This window comes from Lonchura striata, chromosome 20 (genome assembly GCF_050655825.1).
Source record: "Lonchura striata isolate lonStrDom1 chromosome 20, ASM5065582v1, whole genome shotgun sequence".
Classification (NCBI taxonomy): Eukaryota; Metazoa; Chordata; class Aves; order Passeriformes; family Estrildidae; genus Lonchura; species Lonchura striata.
The window spans coordinates 14788292-14807384 of NC_140722.1; the positions used below are offsets into that span (position 1 = coordinate 14788292).

The following is a 19093-nucleotide window of genomic DNA, read 5'->3' on the forward strand; positions in this document are numbered from 1 at the left end:
GCACTGCCCCATCCCGATCCCAGCATCCTGCACTGCCTCATCCCGATCCCAGCATCCTGCACTGCCCGATCCCAGCATCCTGCACTGCCTCATCCCGATCCCAGCATCCTGCACTGCCCCATCCCAGCATCCTGCACTGCCCGATCCCGATCCCAGCATCCTGCACTGCCCGATCCCAGCATCCTGCACTGCCCCATCCCGATCCCAGCATCCTGCACTGCCCCATCCCAGCATCCTGCACTGCCTCATCCCGATCCCAGCATCCTGCATTGCCATCTACGGGCCGCTCCCGGCAAATTCCTGTCCCGAAGCACCCACCTGCACCAGCCGGCTCTAAAAGGGTGGATAAAATACTTCGGGAAGTTCTTTTTTAAAATCCAGAGGAAAATATTCAATCCAGTACACTGCAGCCGCAGCCTCTCATTTCCAGAGCGGGCTGGTGGATCTGCAAGGAAACAGGGATGAAGATATCATCATCACTTCTGGGAAGGATGAAACTCCTGGAAATATTTATGCGGCATTTCTTTGGTTGCAGTATTGACATGTGATACTTTTCAAAAGGCTAATGCAACTTTATCTGACTAAAATTGAGATTTTCAAGGTCACATGGGCAATGTCAACACCTCCATCACCTGTACAACAGCAGCCTGGTAAATAAAGTTATGGGTTTATTTGTAAAAGAAACTATAGAATCTACTTCAAGTGATTAAAAAAAATTAGTAATCTAATGAGGATGAGAAGGCAGCTATAGAGAGTTTTAATGAGTTCCAATCACTGTCACACCTGCTACCTCCCACTACTCCAGTAGTGAAGTGAAACTGAGAGCAGTTTCAGAAGCGAGTTTGAAATGACAACATGCAAGTCCTGGAAATGGCCTCAGTAAATTCTGCCTAAAACATGCCTGTACCCCATCTGGAATACATCTCTGTGTGTGCACATACATATGTGTGCATATCAATACATATATCAAAGAGAAGTTTAAACACTTTGATGATTTTTGATAGTTTCAAACCCTTACATAGTGACGTTAGAAGTGTGCTTCACAAAAAGAGAACTTTTCAGCAGGAGCAATAGGACAAGGGGAATTGATTTAAACTATAAAGGGTAGATTCAGACTAAAGATAAGGAAGATTTTTGTTAATGGCAGGGTGGGCAGGCCCTGGCACATGGAGCCCAGAGAAGCTGTGGCTGCCCCTGGATCCCTGGCAGTGCCCAAGGCCAGGCTGGACAGGGCTTGGAGCAGCCTGGGATGGTGGAAGGTGGGTTGGGATGAGATGAGTTTTAAGGTCCTTTTGCACCCAAACCATCCTGTGGTTCCATGACTCCTTGCACTGCTCCTGAGCAGGTGAATGCCCCTTTGCCTAAGGGACTTCATTTCCCAGTGAAATTGCTAAGGAGCCATTTTAAATTTGGAGATAACCTTTCCTCAGCAGCAGGGATTTGGTCTCCTAGCAACAGCAGAGCACCTTGTGAGCCCCACTAGAGCTTCCTCTCGCAGCAGGGCCGGGAGCATCCCAGTGCTGGTCCTTCCTCCAGCAGAGGGGCCAGGCAGCAGGCAGCTGAGGCCCCAGGAGCAGGACAGCAGCTGGGCTGTGCGCAGTGTGCTAGCACAGCCTCTGGTCCCACTGGACACCTTCCTTTTCAATATCCCTAATGCTGACTAGCAATAGTTTCTTCTCGGGCTGGAAAACTTGTACCACAGCAGGACCAGACTGAATTTGTATCAGCTTGCTTTTCTGGCAAGGTTCACTGACAGCCATCAGTTGGGAGGGCAGCTGGTTTTGTTCTTGGCAGGAGTATGAAATGTCAGAATTGCAGGTACCTCGCAATGAGAAGAACAAGAGGGCAAAGCAGCACCATCACACAGGTGCATTTCAGTTGGCTCTGAATCAATCACATGAAATATATTGTAAAGGGTATCAAGTGAGCAGAGACAATGCTAAAAGCCTGGAGAATGGGCAAAGAGAGGTGATTTTCTTTTCCTGTGCTGAGAGCAGTGTCCCAGTTGCTTTGCTGCTCTCAGGGGAGCACAGAGGGTGCAGCTTTGTCAGCGCTCCCATCAGAGCAGGTGCAATGTCCCACTGCCTTTCCAAATCCCATGAATTTGAGCAGTTACAACTTTTAGAACATCCTTATTAAAATGGTTCCTTGGAACCTGCTCACTGGAGTAAGATTTCAACATAACACAGACAGAGCAGAGAATGGGGCAAAAGGGATGTGCACCAGAGGAGTGCAGAATAAAACTTCATAAAATCTGCATTTCTTCCCTGTCTTTTGCCTTATTCTGCTTTTCTCTGCTTCTTTTCCTGCCCTGTACATATTTCCTTACCAAGATGCTGAAGCTGCAGAGTGAGGTAAAGCAGCAGGGCTGCTATATTTAAGCAAGGAACACAAACCACAAAAGGTTAATGCCACAAACCGACTTGTGTGTGCTTTTTCCTGTTGTTTACATTGCTCCAAATTTCGCTACCCTGATCCACGTTAATATTAATCTCCATTTTATTTTATTTCCCTGGTCTTTTTTTCAGATGACCTGCACAATGATGGATTTGATGCACACCTCAGCTCTTGCTTGAATTGCATCTCTCAAGCTCAGGAGTGCTGTGGTTTATTAACTTGCAGTGCCACCTAGCACACAACCCTCACATTATTCTTTCTGTAGTTTCACAAAGGGCACCTCAAAGCTTTTGCATAAAAAAAGAGGATAAACTTACGTTTGGAGTATTTTAAGGACCTAATGCAAAGTTTAGTTTTGAACAGTTAAGTTTTTATTAGAAAATGCAACCCCGTGACATGGAGGGTGAAGGCCAAGATCGTGTCCTGACCTCATCCCTGCTGATAACAGAGCCCAGCCACGCTCAGACTCCCTGCCCAAAGCAGCTTCTCTTCATTCACAATGCCAACACACCCCAGCCTTTCCACAGTGCTTGCTTTGGCAGCAAAACAAATCTTAACGTTTTAGTGCTTCTCTTAGAATTTTTAAGTAGAATTTCTCTCAGTGAACACAGAAACCACTGCATGTTTGGAATCCAAGAATTAAAGCAAGTCAAAACAAAAGATAAGCCAGCAATAATAAGAATGGTTTGGTCTTAGTTATGATTTTATGATCCCTGATTGTTCAGCCTATCTTCAAAGGGTGCAGCACTGCCAAGAGCTGCACTGACAGGAGAACACAGAGGCAAAACAATCTTGGAGCAAGGGAAAAGACTTCACAATTTCTACACACTCAGATTTAGAATCAAAGAGTTCTTCCCTTCTCCCCACATCCTTGGGTTCACCTTGCTTGGACTGACAGAAAGGAATCCCCTGTGGGGGCAGAGGGATGTGTGCCACAGCACTCACTGTGGGTATTACAGAATTACTGCCACTGCTGCCTTTTACGTTTCAGTTTCTTCATGACATCACAACAGAGAAACCCCAGTGAAGACAGAAAAATTTCAACCCAGGTCAGGCATTTCAGACAAGTCCCCCTGGTTTCTAATTCCCAAGAGAGGAAACCCCAGAATCCAGGCACTGTGACTGAGCTGTGTCTCCACAACCCAGTGGCTCTTGGGCATACACCACAAACAACAAAGTTTACTTTGAGTCCTGGCCTTTCATGTTTTCATTGTTCTCTAAAGTGCAGGATCTGACTCTGGTTACAAATTCACTGCTGTTCCTTCAAGAGACTGCCCTTGCTAGAACCATGGCACGTTATAATGCAGCTGGGAGTGTGGCTGTTCTCCAATTTATTTTACCAAAATACACCTTTTCAACTACTAATTATAATGACACTCTTCCTTTTTTTTCCCCGGTACAATGTGAAGATTAGTCATGACAGATGTTTTTTTCCTCCTCAGGAAGTAAAGAAATCCATACCTTAATTAATATAAGGAGATAATTAGTATGCTGAGGTGATGAGGCCTCAAGCAGCTCTGTTGAGAAGCTATTTATTTCTCTTTCTTTTCATTCAGTGAAGTACAGACACTCCCCAGATGTGCAGAGCTCTTCATGCCAGCGAGGAAATCCAGCTGGGGAGGTGCCACTGCCACAGCAACAGGGAGAAAACTCAGGAGACAGGTCTTTGTCCTTGCAGGAGGGAGGATAAACACCTATTTTTTTTTCCTCTCTCACCTCCTCATTATCTCCCAATCTCTGAAATCTTCCAAGCACTGATAAAAGCATTTTCTGTCTGTTTGACCAACTTTCCGGGGTCAAACTTATGTCTTATTAACAGTTAACCTCAGTTTCTCTATTCAAGCTGAGGAATCCACTGCTTTGCCACCCAATAAATGAGGATGGATGGCTCTGGAAGTTCTCAACGCCCTGGTGCTCTTCTAGTCCATAAACACACATAAACACACTCTGCAGAGAATGGAAAGGTGTTGACCACCATGGTCTCATTAGTGCTGTCCTGGCAATCCCCTGTGACAGATTAATAGTGCTACAGACCAGCTAGAGATTAACAGTAATTATTTTTTATTCGTTTCATGCACCGTTTCAATTTGTTAAACAGTTCAGGGACTGAATAATAACACGATTCCTGTGTTTTGTTGTTTTCCAGGTTACAATTGCTAATTAGGATATTCTCAATCATCACGTGCACAAATCAGTAGTTATGCCAAATTTTTACTATTAAATCATAACCAAGGAACATATTTCTTTCCACTTTCATGGGTAGATTTCCATATTTATAAAAATAATCAGACAACTACAAAAATAAGCATTTTCTTAGGAAAAAAAAAAAAAAGGTTACATAAAAAATCAGTATGGTATTTCTGTCTGGTTTTTCCACGATATAGCCATTACACAGAGGAGATGGAACCCTACAGAACTTGCTCTAAAAATATGGTGATTTTTTCACCATTTAGAATTCTAGTACTGAGGAAACGTTGGGTCAATTTTAGTGGCCCAAGCCATGAGCCCCCCTTTAATATCCTTAGCTGACACAGAACCAAATTCTTCGGCAGGCAACTCCTGCAGAATTTTTACAGCCTTCTGGGAATCATTTCCTAACTTGCAAACAACATAAACAGGGAGAGAGGTTTGGCCCTCAGCCCTCTGCTTTTCTTCGCAAATTCTGCTTTGTAAAAGCTGCAGAGATTCCTGGTCTCTCTCCTGCAGCCTCCTCAGCGGGATGTGGAGGGCGTGCGGCAGGCGGCAGATCTCCGCCTCCACCTGCGGCCGCACGTCCAGCAGCAGGTGCGGCTCTCGCGCGTCCAGCAGCTCCCGGTAGCGCCGCACGGAGATCCTGTCCCCGGCGGGCAGCAGCCGCAGCGCCCGGCACTGGTCCGTGGCAGAGGAGCCGCAGAACGCCTCGTAATCCTGCAGGCAGGTGATGCTGGGGCTGTCCCCGCACACCGCGCAGTCCGCTTTCCGCGGCCGCAGCTTGATGTGGCGGAACCTGCCCTCGAGGCCGTCGAACATCAGCATGCAGCGGCCGAAGGAGGAGCCCACGCCCGAGGCGATCTTCAGCACCTCCAGCGCCTGCATGCAGCCGATGACGCCGGTGACGGCCCCGAGCACGCCGCCGTCCGCGCAGTTGGTGACGGCGTCGGGCGGCGGCGGCCGCGGGAAGAGGCAGCGGTAGCAGGGCCCGCCGCGGTAGTTGTACACGGCCAGCTGCCCCTCGAGGCGCAGCGCGCTGCCCGACACCAGCGGCCTGCCGGCCAGCACGCAGGCATCGCTCACCAGGTAGCGGGTGGCGACGTTGTCGGAGCAGTCGGCCACGATGTCGTACTGGCGCACGAGGCGCAGCGCGGAGCGCGGCCGCAGCGCCCCGCGGTAGGGCACGTACTGCACGGCCGAGTTCAGCCGCCGCAGCGCCGCGGCCGCCGAGCGCGCCTTGGGCCGGCCGCGCCGCGCCTCGCCGTGCAGCACCTGCCGCTGCAGGTTGCTCGTCTCCACCACGTCGTGGTCCAGCAGCCCCAGCCGGCCCACGCCGGCCGCCGCCAGGTACTGCGCCAGCGGGCAGCCCAGCCCGCCGCAGCCCACCACCAGCACGGAGCTCCGCGCCAGGCGCAGCTGCCCGCGCACGCCCAGCTCGGGCAGCACCAGCTGCCGGCTGTACCGCAGGATCTCCGCCGCGCTCAGCGCCGACCGCGCCGGCAGCGGCGGCAGCTCCGCGGGGAAGCCGAGCGCTCCCTCCTCCTCCTCCTCCTCCTCGTCATCGTCCTCCTCGTCGGCATCCCCCGAGTCCCCCCTCGCCAGCTCGGCCGCCGGCCGCTCCCTCATCCCGCGGGCTCCATCCTCATCCTCGGCGTCCCCCCGCGCCGGCTCGGCCGCCGAGGGCTCCCGCACCCCGCGGGCTCCATCCTCATCCTCGGCATCCCCCCGCGCCGGCTCGGCCGCCGAGGGTTCCCGCACCCCGCGGGCTCCATCCTCATCCTCGGCGTCCCCCGCGTCGCCCCGCGCCAGCTCGGCCGCCAGCCGCTCGCGCAGCCCGCGCAGCTCGCGCTCCCGCCGGCGGATCTCGGCCCGCAGCCGCGCCGCCGCCGCCGCCCCCGCCATGGCCGCCGCGGCCCCGCCGCTTCCGCCGCGTCACTGCCGCCATGGCGGCGCGGCGCCCCGGCCGCGTCTCCGTGCTGCTGCCCACCTACAACGAGCGCGACAACCTGCCGCTGGTCGTGTGGCTGCTGGTGCGCACCTTCCGCGACAGGTACCGCGGGGAGAACCGCGGGGAGAACCGCGGGGAGAACCGCGGGGAGCAGCGCGGGGAGAACCGCGGGGAGAACCGCGGGGAGAACCGCGGGGAGCAGCGCGGGGAGAACCGAGGGGAGCAGCGCGGGGAGAACCGAGGGGAGCAGCGCGGGGAGAACCGCGGGGAGCAGCGCGGGGAGAACCGCGGGGAGAACCGCGGGGAGCAGCGCGGGGAGAACCGCGGGGAGAACCGCGGGGAGAACCGCGGGGAGCAGCGCGGGGAGAACCGCGGGGAGCAGCGCGGGGAGAACCGAGGGGAGCAGCGCGGGGAGAACCGCGGGGAGCAGCGCGGGGAGAACCGCGGGGAGAACCGCGGGGAGCAGCGCGGGGAGAACCGCGGGGAGCAGCGCGGGGAGAACCGCGGGGAGCAGCGCGGGGAGAACCGCGGGGAGCAGCGCGGGGAGCACCGCGGGGAGCACCGTGGGGCCGCGCTCGCAGCGGGACGGGCGCTCCCGCCGCGGGGTTCGGGCAGGGCTGCGCACTGACGGCGGTGGCTGTAGGGCTGGAGTTACCCACACGCAGTTTATTACCATAAAGTGACCCCGGGCGGGACGCCGCAGTGCGCACACAGGTGTCCCCTTTGCGGGTGACAGAGCACTGGGCTGGAAATCCCTGCCGGGACATCCATTCCCAGCCGTGCCCCAGACCCAGCCCGAAGCTCTGCAGGGATGGGCGCTCCCAGCCTCCCTGGGCACCCCACCTGCTCACGGGGAAATCATTCTCCTTCCAGTGGGATCGACTTTGAAATTATCATCATAGATGATGGAAGCCCGGATGGGACACAGGAAGTTGCTCAGCAACTGGAAAAAATATATGGATCAGATAAAATAGTGAGTTGTGTATTCGGTAATTTTTTTCCTATATTTTTTGTATTGGAAAGTCCTGTAAGTCCTTGAGAGCTGGGATGGAGTCCCTGGGTTCTGCCCTTTCTTCACACCCTTACACAGGGTGTTGTACACCACGTTAGACAAGTGTAAGCTCAGGACAGTTCATTCTGAGCAAACACACGAGACCGGGAATTGCTTGCAGAACGCTGTCAATACTTGGTGCGTTGCTCCTGAGCAATGACTGTGAATGGTGCTGTGCTTGGTGCAGGCCTGAGGGAAAGATGGGCTTTGGATAAGATTTAATCTCATTTTCATTGACTGCAGGAGTAAAGAAATAGTAAAGATGAAAGCTGGACTGGGATTATGATTTAGTTTTAATCTGTCTTGTTGCATTCCTCAAGAACAGGAGTTTTTGGGGTTTTTTTAATCTATGTAATATATTGCTGCCTAACCCTCAGTTACATACAAGATGCTGTCATTTACTTAGTGGCAGTCAGATACTTTTTCAGTCTGTTACTGCGTAAATGCCAAGTTTTTTAAAGTATTTCTGGACTAAGTTGCATTTATAAAGATTGCTTTAAGACAAAAATATATAAGAAATATCAGAGTATTTTTTAAAACTGTAATATCAAATCATCTATCTATTTTTTATATCTCCTGTAGCTTCTGAGACCCAGAGCAAGGAAGTTGGGCCTGGGTAAGTCCTTATTAACTCTGATTAATAAAAGTAAATAAAAGATTCTGCTGAATGCTTTGATTGATCCAATGTATTAAGGTCCAGAAAAAAATCACAGTAAAGCCCAAAAGCAGAAACACATTTTCATCCAGTTGTTTGTAAACAAACAAGCTTTAAAAATGCACATAAAAACCCCAGTGTGTTTCTAGAAGGTTTCCCAGAACCTCGGTCCTGCCCTGCACCCACCAAGCCCAGGACGGGGGTGTGAGGGATTGGTGAGGATCTGGAGCCCAGCCTGTTCCCTGAGGCTCCTGAGTGCAGGTGGTGCTTTGGAAATGACATTTCAAGTAGTGGCCCATCCTCAAGTGAACTTTCTCTGTGAGTTTCTGTGTTAAAAGAGTGAGGGCAATTATTTCTGTGTCCATCAGGCACTGCTTATATTCATGGAATGAAGTATGCCACTGGGAATTTCATCGTTATTATGGATGCTGACCTCTCCCACCATGTAAGGCTGCATTTTTTCTTCTGTGGGTACAGTCTCCTGTAATTCAGCTTTCAGTGGTTGCTGTTGTTTTACCCCTGCCCTTTCTTCTGATCTGTCTTTCTTTCATTTCAGCCAAAATTTATTCCAGAGTTTATCAGGTAGGTGCTGATTATAGTATGAAAGTTTATCTTTATAAATTATTTATGAGGCAGCCTATAAAATTCTATGCCATAGTGGGCAAAGTAAAATTATTAGATTCCCTGAAGTAGCTCTTTATAAGAGAACAATCAACATGTGTTTGAATAATGCTCACAGCCACCCTAACTATTGCTTGCCTCTCTTCTTACTTGTTCAGAAGTTTGTAAAATACATATTTTGTATTGAAAAAGAGTGATTGTTCTTACTTTGAAATTTGAACTTTGAAACATTCCTTCAGTTTTTCTGATAAACCAATTGTTTATAGAAAGCAGCAAGAAGGCAATTTTGATATTGTATCTGGAACAAGATATAAAGGAAACGGAGGAGTGTATGGCTGGGATTTGAAAAGAAAGTTAATCAGGTTAGTACTTTCCAGCTCTTCACACAGAAATCTGTTCCTTGTAAATAATAATTCCAAGTACTCCATCCCTGTAAGCTGACCTCCTCAGTCCCCAGGACTGCTGTACCTGCTGGGCACTGCAGAGTCACACTCAATAGCAGAAGCACCCAGCACTGGGCAGTTCTGTGGTTCAAATCCACCAAGAAGGACTGGAGTGACACGGGTGGGCTTGGGAGATGGGTTGGAACAGGGCCTCGGGCTGGGACAGACACCCAGTTCCACCAGCCAGGGAACAGGCTGAGCTGGGAGGACACCTCAGCCTGCACAGCTGGGTGCTCTGGCCCCCCCAGAGAACAGGAGGTGTTCATGTTGGTTCATTTATCCTGCAAAGAAACTGGAGCACAAGCTGGTTACAGCCTGATCTGCAGCTGGATTTGGATTGCTCCTGGTTTTTAAGGCTGGAGTAAGTGCTCATCTCTTTGTACTAAACAACTCTGATATGTTTGTTTTCTTTCACAGTCGTGGAGCCAATTTTCTGACTCAGGTCTTGCTGAGACCAGGGGCATCAGATCTAACAGGGAGTTTCAGGTAGGGCTCTGGTTTGCAATTCCTGACATTTATTGGAAATTAAGAAACTGCTGGACAAGGAGCTGGAGTAAGAACAGACATTCTTTACTGTGGACTGTGAAATCTGTTTGGAAAAGGTGGCAGTGGATTAGATTGCAAAAACTGCTGCTCCCGTGACCTCATTAGGGAGTTTTATAAATAGTAATGAGCTGAGTGATTGCAGTTCGGATTCCTACACACTGTCTAGATTTCTAAATTCCAGCAGTTGGGCTTCAGGCTTTATTTCCTTTGGAATTGTTTACAGGTTGTACAGAAAAGAAGTCTTAGAGAAGCTGATGGAGAAGTGTGTTTCTAAAGGATACGTCTTCCAGATGGAGATGATTGTCCGGGCTAGGCAGCTGGGATTCACTGTTGGAGAGGTATGGGGCAGGCTGGGAGAAGAGCACTGTGCTTCCCTGCCACGGGACACACAGGTCACTGACTTCTGGCTACTTCCAAGAAGCAGCCAAGATTTTCAAATTAATACAAAGAAATTACATGTGTAGAGTTCTATTTTCCAGTTTTGTCAGGTGAGTGCCAGACCTGAAGTGCAGTTATTAATTTCCCTGCCTTCTCAGATCCTTCCCCTCTTCCCGTTGCCATTCCTTCAGCAGCACACAATTTTACAAGGTTCTTCAAAGGAGAAGTCAAAATACACCACAAAGCTGCTCTGAGCCTTTTCTTCCCTGCTTCCTATTGTACAGACATCTCTACTCAAGTCTTTACAAATAATTTCATTTTTCCAGCAGCCTGAAAAATTTCAGGTTTGTTCTCTGTTAAACTATTGCCTTGTTATTTTCCAACTTTTCGGCTCTCAAAACTTTCTGCTTCTAAACTTCTTGAATGTACTGTCTACAGTCAATGAAAAAACTCCATGCAATTGTTAGATTCTCTGTCTCCAGCAGTCTGCTTTTTTATTTCATTGAATTGCTCTTGCTGCATCTTTAAAGATGCTTCACTGGGAATCTCGCTGCAGGAGAATCTCAGAGCCAGTTCTTCATCCTCGTTTCCAGGACTATGAATTGGCAGAGAATTCTAGTGCTTGTACTTCTCTCTCTGAACTTCATGTGTGCCATTTCTCCATCGACACAGGGTAGAGCATTTCGTCCCAACACAGCAGCTCTTTTCTCCCACCTTTTTTACTTGTGGAACAGCATCCCAGGGAAAAATATTTCTTCAGCAAAGTTAAGAATTGAGACTGAGCTGTGCCAGTTTAAAAGGAGTAAATGGCTGATGAGAAATGACACAGGCTGTTCCTGGAGAGTTGCATGCACATCTCTCCTGTTCTGCTGTACTTCAGCAGGTGTGTCCTCCAGCACATGGAATAGAGCCCTGGAAAATGCTGCCTGTGAGGCCAGTGAGGGAACCTCTTGTGCAAGGAAGGCAGAGGTCCAGAAACAACCCAGTGCTCAATTCCTGTGCTGAGGGGTAACACTGGAGTCCCCTCATTAGATGAGATATTAACTATTCTTCATCCTGGTCGGGAAATGCCACTCACGCCATCCTGCCCTGGCTCCATACTCAGTGACTTCTGCCCATTTCCTGTGGACCAGCTGTGTGAAGTTGCCAGGATTGTCAGTGGGATCATGCAGGGGACCCTGCTAAGACAGCAGAGTCATGGCTGAGTCTCTGCCTGCCTTTCCAGGCATCTTCTTCCCATCTTGTCCTGGGCTCTTCCCTGTCTTGGCCTGAGCTGCTGGAATTGTGAGAGACCCTCTGGCACACGTGCTGGGGCTGGGGATTTGTGTGTTCCTCTTGCCAGATGATTTCTGCTTGACACAGCCAGAAAAACACCAAGCCAATTTTTTTGTGCCTATTGCAATTCTTTCTTTTAGTTCCTGAAGTGTTTCAATTTTGCAGACAAACATTATGGAAATGGTTGAAGATTCTGACACAGGGTTGCCAGAATGTCCTGTCACGTGTCCCTTGTGTGTGCTCAGAGGAGTGAAAGCAAAACATTCCCAACATCTCATGAGTAGTGAGTTCCTCTGGACAGTGTCACATTGTGAAAGAGGCCAAAATTAATGTGTTAAATGCCCATAAATGCTGCAAATAATTAATAAAATGGCCAGTGGCTGATAAAAACAGGTCTTGTACCATAGGCACTGTCATGTTCCAAAGTCACCTCCCAGGCAGGGTGAGGTTGAGCTGTTCTGTGCTGGGGGCAGATTTGTGCTTCCTGAGGCACTGACTCAAAGGCTCTGGCAGTTTTGAGTCTGGCTGACAAGGAAATGCTGCAGGCTTTGTGAGCTGTTGGTTTGCTCTGCCTGGGTGGATCATCCAGGCATGAGTAATGTCTTTGGATCAGCTTGAAAGGTGATAAACCAAGTAATTCCCTGCTCCCCAGCTATGGGGCACACTAAAGGCCCTGCTGAGAGCTGCCACAAAGGAGCCAGCCTGGTGCTTGCCTGCTCCCCATGTCTGAACAAGCTCCAGCTCAAAGGCCCTTCTCTTGTTGCCAGAATTTCTGATGGTTTCGGTTTTGAACCTCAAAACCAATTTTGCTTGTTTCAACAGGTTCCCATCTCGTTTGTGGACCGTGTCTATGGAGAATCCAAACTGGGAGGCAATGAAATTGTCTCCTTCCTAAAGGGGCTCTTGACCTTGTTTGCTACAACCTGAGAGTTCATCTTAAAGTAATTTGGCTAGACAAACATCTTTTGACATCTGTGTAGATTTAAACATAATGGCAAAAGCTTGATAATTTATGTGGTGGCCAGAAGACCTACTATGACCTGACAATTAAACAACCAGCAACAATAAATCAAACATTCTGCAGCCCAGAATGCTCCTTCCAACAGAAATGGACTCTATGTTAAACTAGAAATTAATAAAGGCTAATGCTTTTCTATTTTTGTAAGAATAATTGTCTTAATAAAGAACACAAAGCTAGATGATCTTTTGCATTTGGAAATGAATCATTATTCAGCAGAACCTAAGGATAAATTTGAAATAAAGATGAGCAAGGACAAAAAAAACCTGGAATGTGTCCTGTCTTTGTCCTGTGGTTTGTAGATATTAATTTAAATAGATCCTAATTAGTGTCCTTTCTTTCCCTCAGCACATGTGCACATTGTCATGAAGCAGCTCCAAAGAACTGCTCATGGCTGGGGCAGTTAAAAAGGAAATCAAAGTTCAGTGGTTTGTACCTAGACTGGGAAGAAGGAATATTCTTTGGATAGGAAAGGGAACCATATGTATGGAATAATTTTGTATTCTGTGTGTTTGTCCAGAAGCAGATGAGTCCCTTTCCTTCCCTTTAGAAACGAAACCTATTTAGAGTCTGTGAAATGGGACCTCACCAGGTTTGGGGAACAGAAGACCCCATTCACTCAGGGAAGATACTGCAGGCTTTTTCCTTATGTCAAGTACCAGTTTGCAAAGTCTGTATTTGCTCCAGATCCTGAGGAAGGAAGAACAGAGCAATGCAAGTTTTTGTTCCATGGCCTGATAGAGCCAGAACTGAGAAATCATGAAGCCCTTATAATCAAATTGCATTTAGAAGGAGGATGAGATTATTCCAAGAATGGCTTCATATATACATAATAAAAATAAGTCCTTTTTTTTTTTTTCTGTGGATACCTGTGGAATTTGTGGACACCTGGATCAGAAGATTAATGGTGCGACAGGAGAAGCAACAAATATCTTACAAATGCTGCCTGTTTTGCTCATGTTTGTCTGCATTCCATTAGCACGCTAGATGCAGTTGTTAATGTTAGAAAAACATTTAGAAAGTCTAGATAAATGATAAATTTATATTTCACAGTCAACACATTGATAAAAATAATTCAACAAAACTTGCAATAAAGGTTATTTTCTAGTGGACTGCTTTAGAGCTAGTCCTCTGTTCTCTAGTGGGGTAGGACAGATTCTGATAGCTTCTCCTTTGCTGACTGTCCAGAGCAAAAGCTACAGATGGAATTTGCTTTAAAATAATAAAAGATGCAGATTTTGAACCCACATGTAACTGGATCACAGTGACTGAACTCATTTTGTGACATTTGCCTGTACTTTTTCAGAAAATTACATACAATTTCATTTGCTGCAGACTAATCAGAGCAATAATATATACAGAAATACATTTCTGGATTTAAGGGCCAGTGAAATATGCAATAAATAGGTTTTATCTATTTACATCTCATTTGGAGGTTTCATGGCAAAAAGCATTATTTTAAGTTAAAAATAGTTACAAAGTCTTTAATGACCAAATAATGATGGTTTAGATATTTTTTTTTAAATTTACATAATGCGGATCATTTGCTGGAATGCAAACTAAGCCTCGTGAAGTTAATATTTTCTTCATTTTTATGTAGGGATATATAACTGAAGTCCAGTGTATGAATTATTCATCATCTGACTGCTGTGAATTAGCTTTCAGCTTTTAGAAGGTTCATGGCTACTTTTTTAATTATGAAAATTACCTGGTAAAATTCCTTCATTTATTGATGAGATCACGTTTGGAGGAAGGTGCTTTCACATCTCACATATCAGTCTGGGTCATAATACAGGAGTATTTTGTGTGCTGCAGTGTGTGAAAGATTTAAATGTGACAGGGCAACAGTCAGGTTTTAGGTAAATAGGTGAAATTTCTCACTGTGCTTAAAGGTGATGGATTTATCAGGGAAAAATGTGCTATAAAGGAACAAACCCAAGAGCTCCGTGGCATCAGGACATGAGCAGACACAACAGTGCCTGAAAGAAGGAAAACTGATCTCAGTGTGCACCACCTGCTTGCAGGAAGCCCCTCTGAAGGCGCTAACCCGTGGGCCCCGTGGGCAGGGGAAGCATTAGGGACACCCAGGCTCTCCTGCCTTAGTGGGGTCTACACACACACACACTTCCCCACACCCACCATGGAAACCACTCGGCTTTTCCTAGCAAAAGAAAGCCTTGTGATCTTGCTGTTCTCAAAATGTTAGTAACAGACTAGAGTGGAACAGCACTTCTATAATCTTTAGGGATCAGGTGCTTGGAACTCCATATAATGTCTTAAATATTCATGTACTAGGGATTTACATAGTGGCATTTTAATTTTCAGTTCCTTAATACCATTGCAATACTCTCCTTGCCTTGTTTTGGCCACCACAAAACACTGACTTGACATTTACTGAGAATTTTTCATTTTATGTCCTTGGCTTTACAGTTCCACATAAATCAGCTTTTCTTAATTACATCCATATTCATTTCCTATGAAGGCACAAATACCCTGCTAATGCACTTTCTCTATTATACTTTCTCAGGAATCTGTGTCTGCGAGCACTCAATCATCTGGCAGGAGCAGGAGCTGTAATTGCTTCCTGGCTGCCAGCAGTTCGGAGCAGGGCTGGAGCTGGGCATGTTCCACGCAGGGGAGAAGGTAACTCACGTTTGGCACTGTGGCTTCCCTGCCCCTGAGCAGATTTAGGGGCTCAGGCACCAGGGCCAGCAGTTCAGTCCCTCTGCCCCAGAGGATGCTGAAGCTGGAACCACCCAGACCCCAAAGCCTGGCTTGTTTGTGTTCTGGGGTGTGAATCCAGAGCCAGCCCCACACCCCTAGCTGCTCTCTTTGGTGAGGATTTTTCTGCTCTGAGGTTCGGGGGAGTTGGCTTCTCTTTTGCTTTGGGTTTTTGACAAAATCTGAGACTTTAACCTCAGCCTGCAACAAAGATGAACCTCGCTGCCAATATAAACACTATAATCAAACAGATCTTCCAGTGGACTGTGCAGAAATCCAACTGCAAGGCTCCACAACCTTCTGCACATCAACAGTATAATAATGATGACTAATCAATAATATTTATTCGAGGGTCTATCAGTACAAGCCTGGATTGGAATCTTGGCAGAAATGAATTCAGTGACAGATTGCCTGCTGAGTTCAGTGCAGGGATGACTTCAGCCACACATTTCAGTGGCTGGCATTCCAGAGCTCAGGCAAATGCTGATACCAGGAGCAGCAGGAGCAGGGGGTGTGCAGGGGACAGGACTGCTCATCAAACTCTTCCTTGCTTTAGAACTTGTTTATTACCTCCTCTGTGCCATGCTGCAGGAGACATGGGCAAAGAAAGAAACTAGTGCCAAGCACAGCAACTTTGAGCATCATCTCCTCCTCTGTTCCTGCCATGTTGTACCCCTCTCTCCAGGCATTGTGGCAATTAAAAACTTTCTTATAGACTGGTTGTCACTGTTCAGGGGAAAATATATTGGAACCAGAGAGAGAAAAATTAATTACACCGTTTAATCCAAAACTAGATCTGAAAACTTAGCCATTGAGAGGGATTTCAACAAAGCAGACAGCATAAAATGGGAAGTTATTCCTGCAAGGTGGTGGCACTGGCTGTTCAACAGAAACTGGCACCAATGCTGGCAGGTGTCTGATCAGCACAGGAGCTGGGTGGCTTAGTGGGTCTTAAAGATCATTGTGAGACCAGTGGTCCTAATGCTGATTAACTTACTTGTATTTATTATATAATTAATTATGTTGTGTGTAAAAGCATCAATAGTCATCTTAATTATTTTGTATTTGAATAAAACCCAAGCATGACACTGAGCTAGTAGTAGGATTAATCTGGGCACAGTTTTGACCTGAAGCAGCAGCACGACACATGTGCAATTAAAGCTATTCAGCTTGGGAGTGCTAATTGCCTCCCCTCTGGTGTGAAGTGTTTTGTCTCTTACAATGCAGTGATTTTACTGATTTTTCCAGTGGCTGTATTGTTAGAAACAATACCCACTTCTGCAATAGAAAAAGTAGATTAAGACTATTAGCATCAACTTCTGTTTCATTTTGTTCACTCTGTACACACAGGAGAAAAATGATGTCAAAACTCCTTTTCTCCTTCTTCTGCACTGCTTGAATTTTAGCTTTACTATCAATCTTTCCACACAAACTTTGTAAATTCTCATCTTTCTTCCCCAGCTCTCTGTTGACAGCTGTCACACTGCAAACCACCACAAGAACCCTCCTGAGCTGAATGAGAACAAGATCTTGTCCATCACTCAGGACTGCTTTCACACCCTCTCATCCTTCCCCCATTTTCTCAGCCCTGTCACTGCAGATTTTACCCCGAGGCAGGCAGTGGCTCCCTTCTGCTCCAGCTTCTGCTGCCACATCTCCTTTCCCTCCCTTTCTCTCCCCTACCCTAAAATCAGAGGGGTGCCTGCAGCACCCCTCTGATGCACTGAGTATTTCTGCCTCCTGACACTCTCCTTTCTATCTGGGTCTAATTTCATCCCCTCCCATGCCAAATTCCAGTTTCTACACTCTTCACAAATGGTTTTCCACACTGTAATCATGGACTGAGTACCAACATCATGGCTGGGAGTGTTCCCAGCTGAAACTCCTTGATATTACTGCTCTGGGGAAACTCTATCCACCTCTATTTCCATCCCAACCTTATCTTACCTTGTCTTCTGGTAAGTACATACAGCAAGACACAAATTTACTCAGATACCTTCACTTGCTCCCAGAATTCAGGGCAGGGAATGATGCCCAACAGCCTGTTCAGCTCTCCTGTCTGAATTGCAGGTCTCTGTGTTTGAGCTGTTGTGTCCTTTGCACAGATCTTCGTGTTGTGCTCACTCCTGTAAATATCTCTCAAATATCATTTCTATCTCCAGCTGCATTATCACATCCCACTTACACTCGGTTCCTCCAACCTTCAGACACTTCTGCTTACTCAAATCCAGCCCTTAGAGCAGGTCTGTGGGTTGTTCTTCTGGAGCTGGTGTATTTTTTATGTTAAGTGATGGCTAAAAAGTGGCCAGTGGTAAGGCACAAATTAAATAGTGTTTGTATAGGAAGGTGCTCAGGTGTGGGGCTGTGTATTTTAGGCAGGAGCAGACTGGCTCAAGCAGCCATGAAGTTAATTGAGAGTTTCTAAATATGGTCCTGCCTTAGTGACGTTTCAGATTGTTCCCCAACATGCTTCAATAACATGCTTCAATAATTGTGCCATCAGAGAAAAATAATCGACTCTTGGAAGGCAAAATGATGTTGTTATAGGAAAACCAAACCAGCTCTTTTTGCTTTCCTTCCTTGAGACAGATTCCACACAAGTCTCAGGGAACTCTCAAAGTACCTCAGTTCTAGGGGCTCTTTAACACCAAAGCACTAGCTTTGGTTTCCAAGTTTTGTGTATTTCCTGGGTTTTTAATTTACATTTCCATGTAAAAAGATTTTGTGACTTCCCGACTTCTTATGACCACTGATGTGAAGATGCCATGGGAGCAGCCAGTGAAACCCAGGTTGACTTGCAGCCACAAGCAGGGGATTTCTATGTCCCACTGAGTCAGAAAGTCTCAAAGCAGCCTCAGAGACAGAACAAAACATCACTAAATTCTTCATAAATGCTACTTCAGTGAATTGTGATAAACAGCATGTACAGATTGTCAGGACACCAGTCACCTGTAAATGCAGGAGATCCTTAAGTTACATGAAGTCTAAAGAACTGGTGACAACTTTGCTTCTGCACTTCAAGCAAGGAGTCAAATTTCCTTTCTAGCATTGTGAGCTTAAACTCCAACGTGTCACTGAACCAGAAAGGGTGTGAACACTGAGGATTGAGGGAATTACACTTTACTTCCTCCTCCAAGTGTTTGTGTCTTTCTGAAGTAACAAAAGCCATCCATTCCTGTCACTCCTAGAAGGGTTTTTAGAAATCATCCTCATTTGTTAAAGAGACCTTGAACAGCGTCAGGATCCACAAGGAAGACTCACACGTGGGCTCTTGTCCTGATCCAACATTCCTGCTGCAAAATGGGATGTCCAGTGGCATCCACAGGTGTGTGTGACCACACGTGCACAGGGCTCACCAGAAAGATCACAGCCCCGCCTTTGGGCGCTGGCTCGTTCTCAGGGTGTTAACCCAAAGTCTGAAGGGACATGGAGGGATTCCTGGGGTTGTCCTGTGCAGGACCAGGAGCTGGACTCAACAGTCCTGGTGAGCGCCTTCCAGCTCAGCATATTCTGTGGTTCTGTGATGAATTTGGATTTCAGAGCGTGTAGAGCACACAGCTCGTGTCGCCTCACGGTGCCACCGTCCCAGCCCATGGCAACTTTGCCAAAGGGTGTCCCAGTGAGGCTGCCCTGGCCGAGCTGCGATGGGCACAACCCCAGAGCCAGTCCAGCTGGCAGGGACACAGTGGCTCAGCCGGTGCCACCTCCCTGCTCCAGCAGGGCCACCCCAGAGCCCGTGGCACAGGCCTGTGTCCAGACTGCTCTGCAATCAGACCCCAGAGCCTCTCTGGCCTCTGCTCAGGGCTGGCACTGCCCAGGGCAGTTCTGCCTCCTGGGCAGGGGAATTGCT

At 47.6% G+C, this 19093-nt stretch overlaps 2 protein-coding genes and 1 long non-coding RNA gene across 3 annotated transcripts in view; 1 reads left to right on the forward strand and 2 right to left on the reverse strand.

The window, feature by feature from the left end:
- Window positions 1–19093, reverse strand: part of LOC116184381 (uncharacterized) — a 29774-nt gene that overhangs the window by 8982 nt on the left and 1699 nt on the right. Inside the window, exon 2 of the long non-coding RNA XR_013340884.2 lies at window positions 319–445. This is a non-coding gene — a long non-coding RNA (uncharacterized LOC116184381). The remainder of the gene's footprint in view (window positions 1–318; window positions 446–19093) is intronic.
- Window positions 4436–6523, reverse strand: MOCS3 (molybdenum cofactor synthesis 3). Its single transcript, XM_085558331.1, has one exon. It carries the CDS (start codon window positions 6487–6489, stop codon window positions 4855–4857), a length of 1635 nt encoding a protein of 544 aa, XP_085414457.1. The 5' UTR covers window positions 6490–6523; the 3' UTR covers window positions 4436–4854.
- On the forward strand, window positions 6522–12706 carry DPM1 (dolichyl-phosphate mannosyltransferase subunit 1, catalytic). Its single transcript, XM_021534024.4, has 9 exons — window positions 6522–6637; window positions 7409–7508; window positions 8169–8202; window positions 8610–8686; window positions 8798–8823; window positions 9129–9224; window positions 9723–9791; window positions 10075–10189; window positions 12327–12706. The coding sequence occupies exons 1-9, from the start codon at window positions 6531–6533 to the stop codon at window positions 12429–12431; spliced, it is 729 nt and encodes a 242-aa protein (XP_021389699.1). The 5' UTR covers window positions 6522–6530; the 3' UTR covers window positions 12432–12706.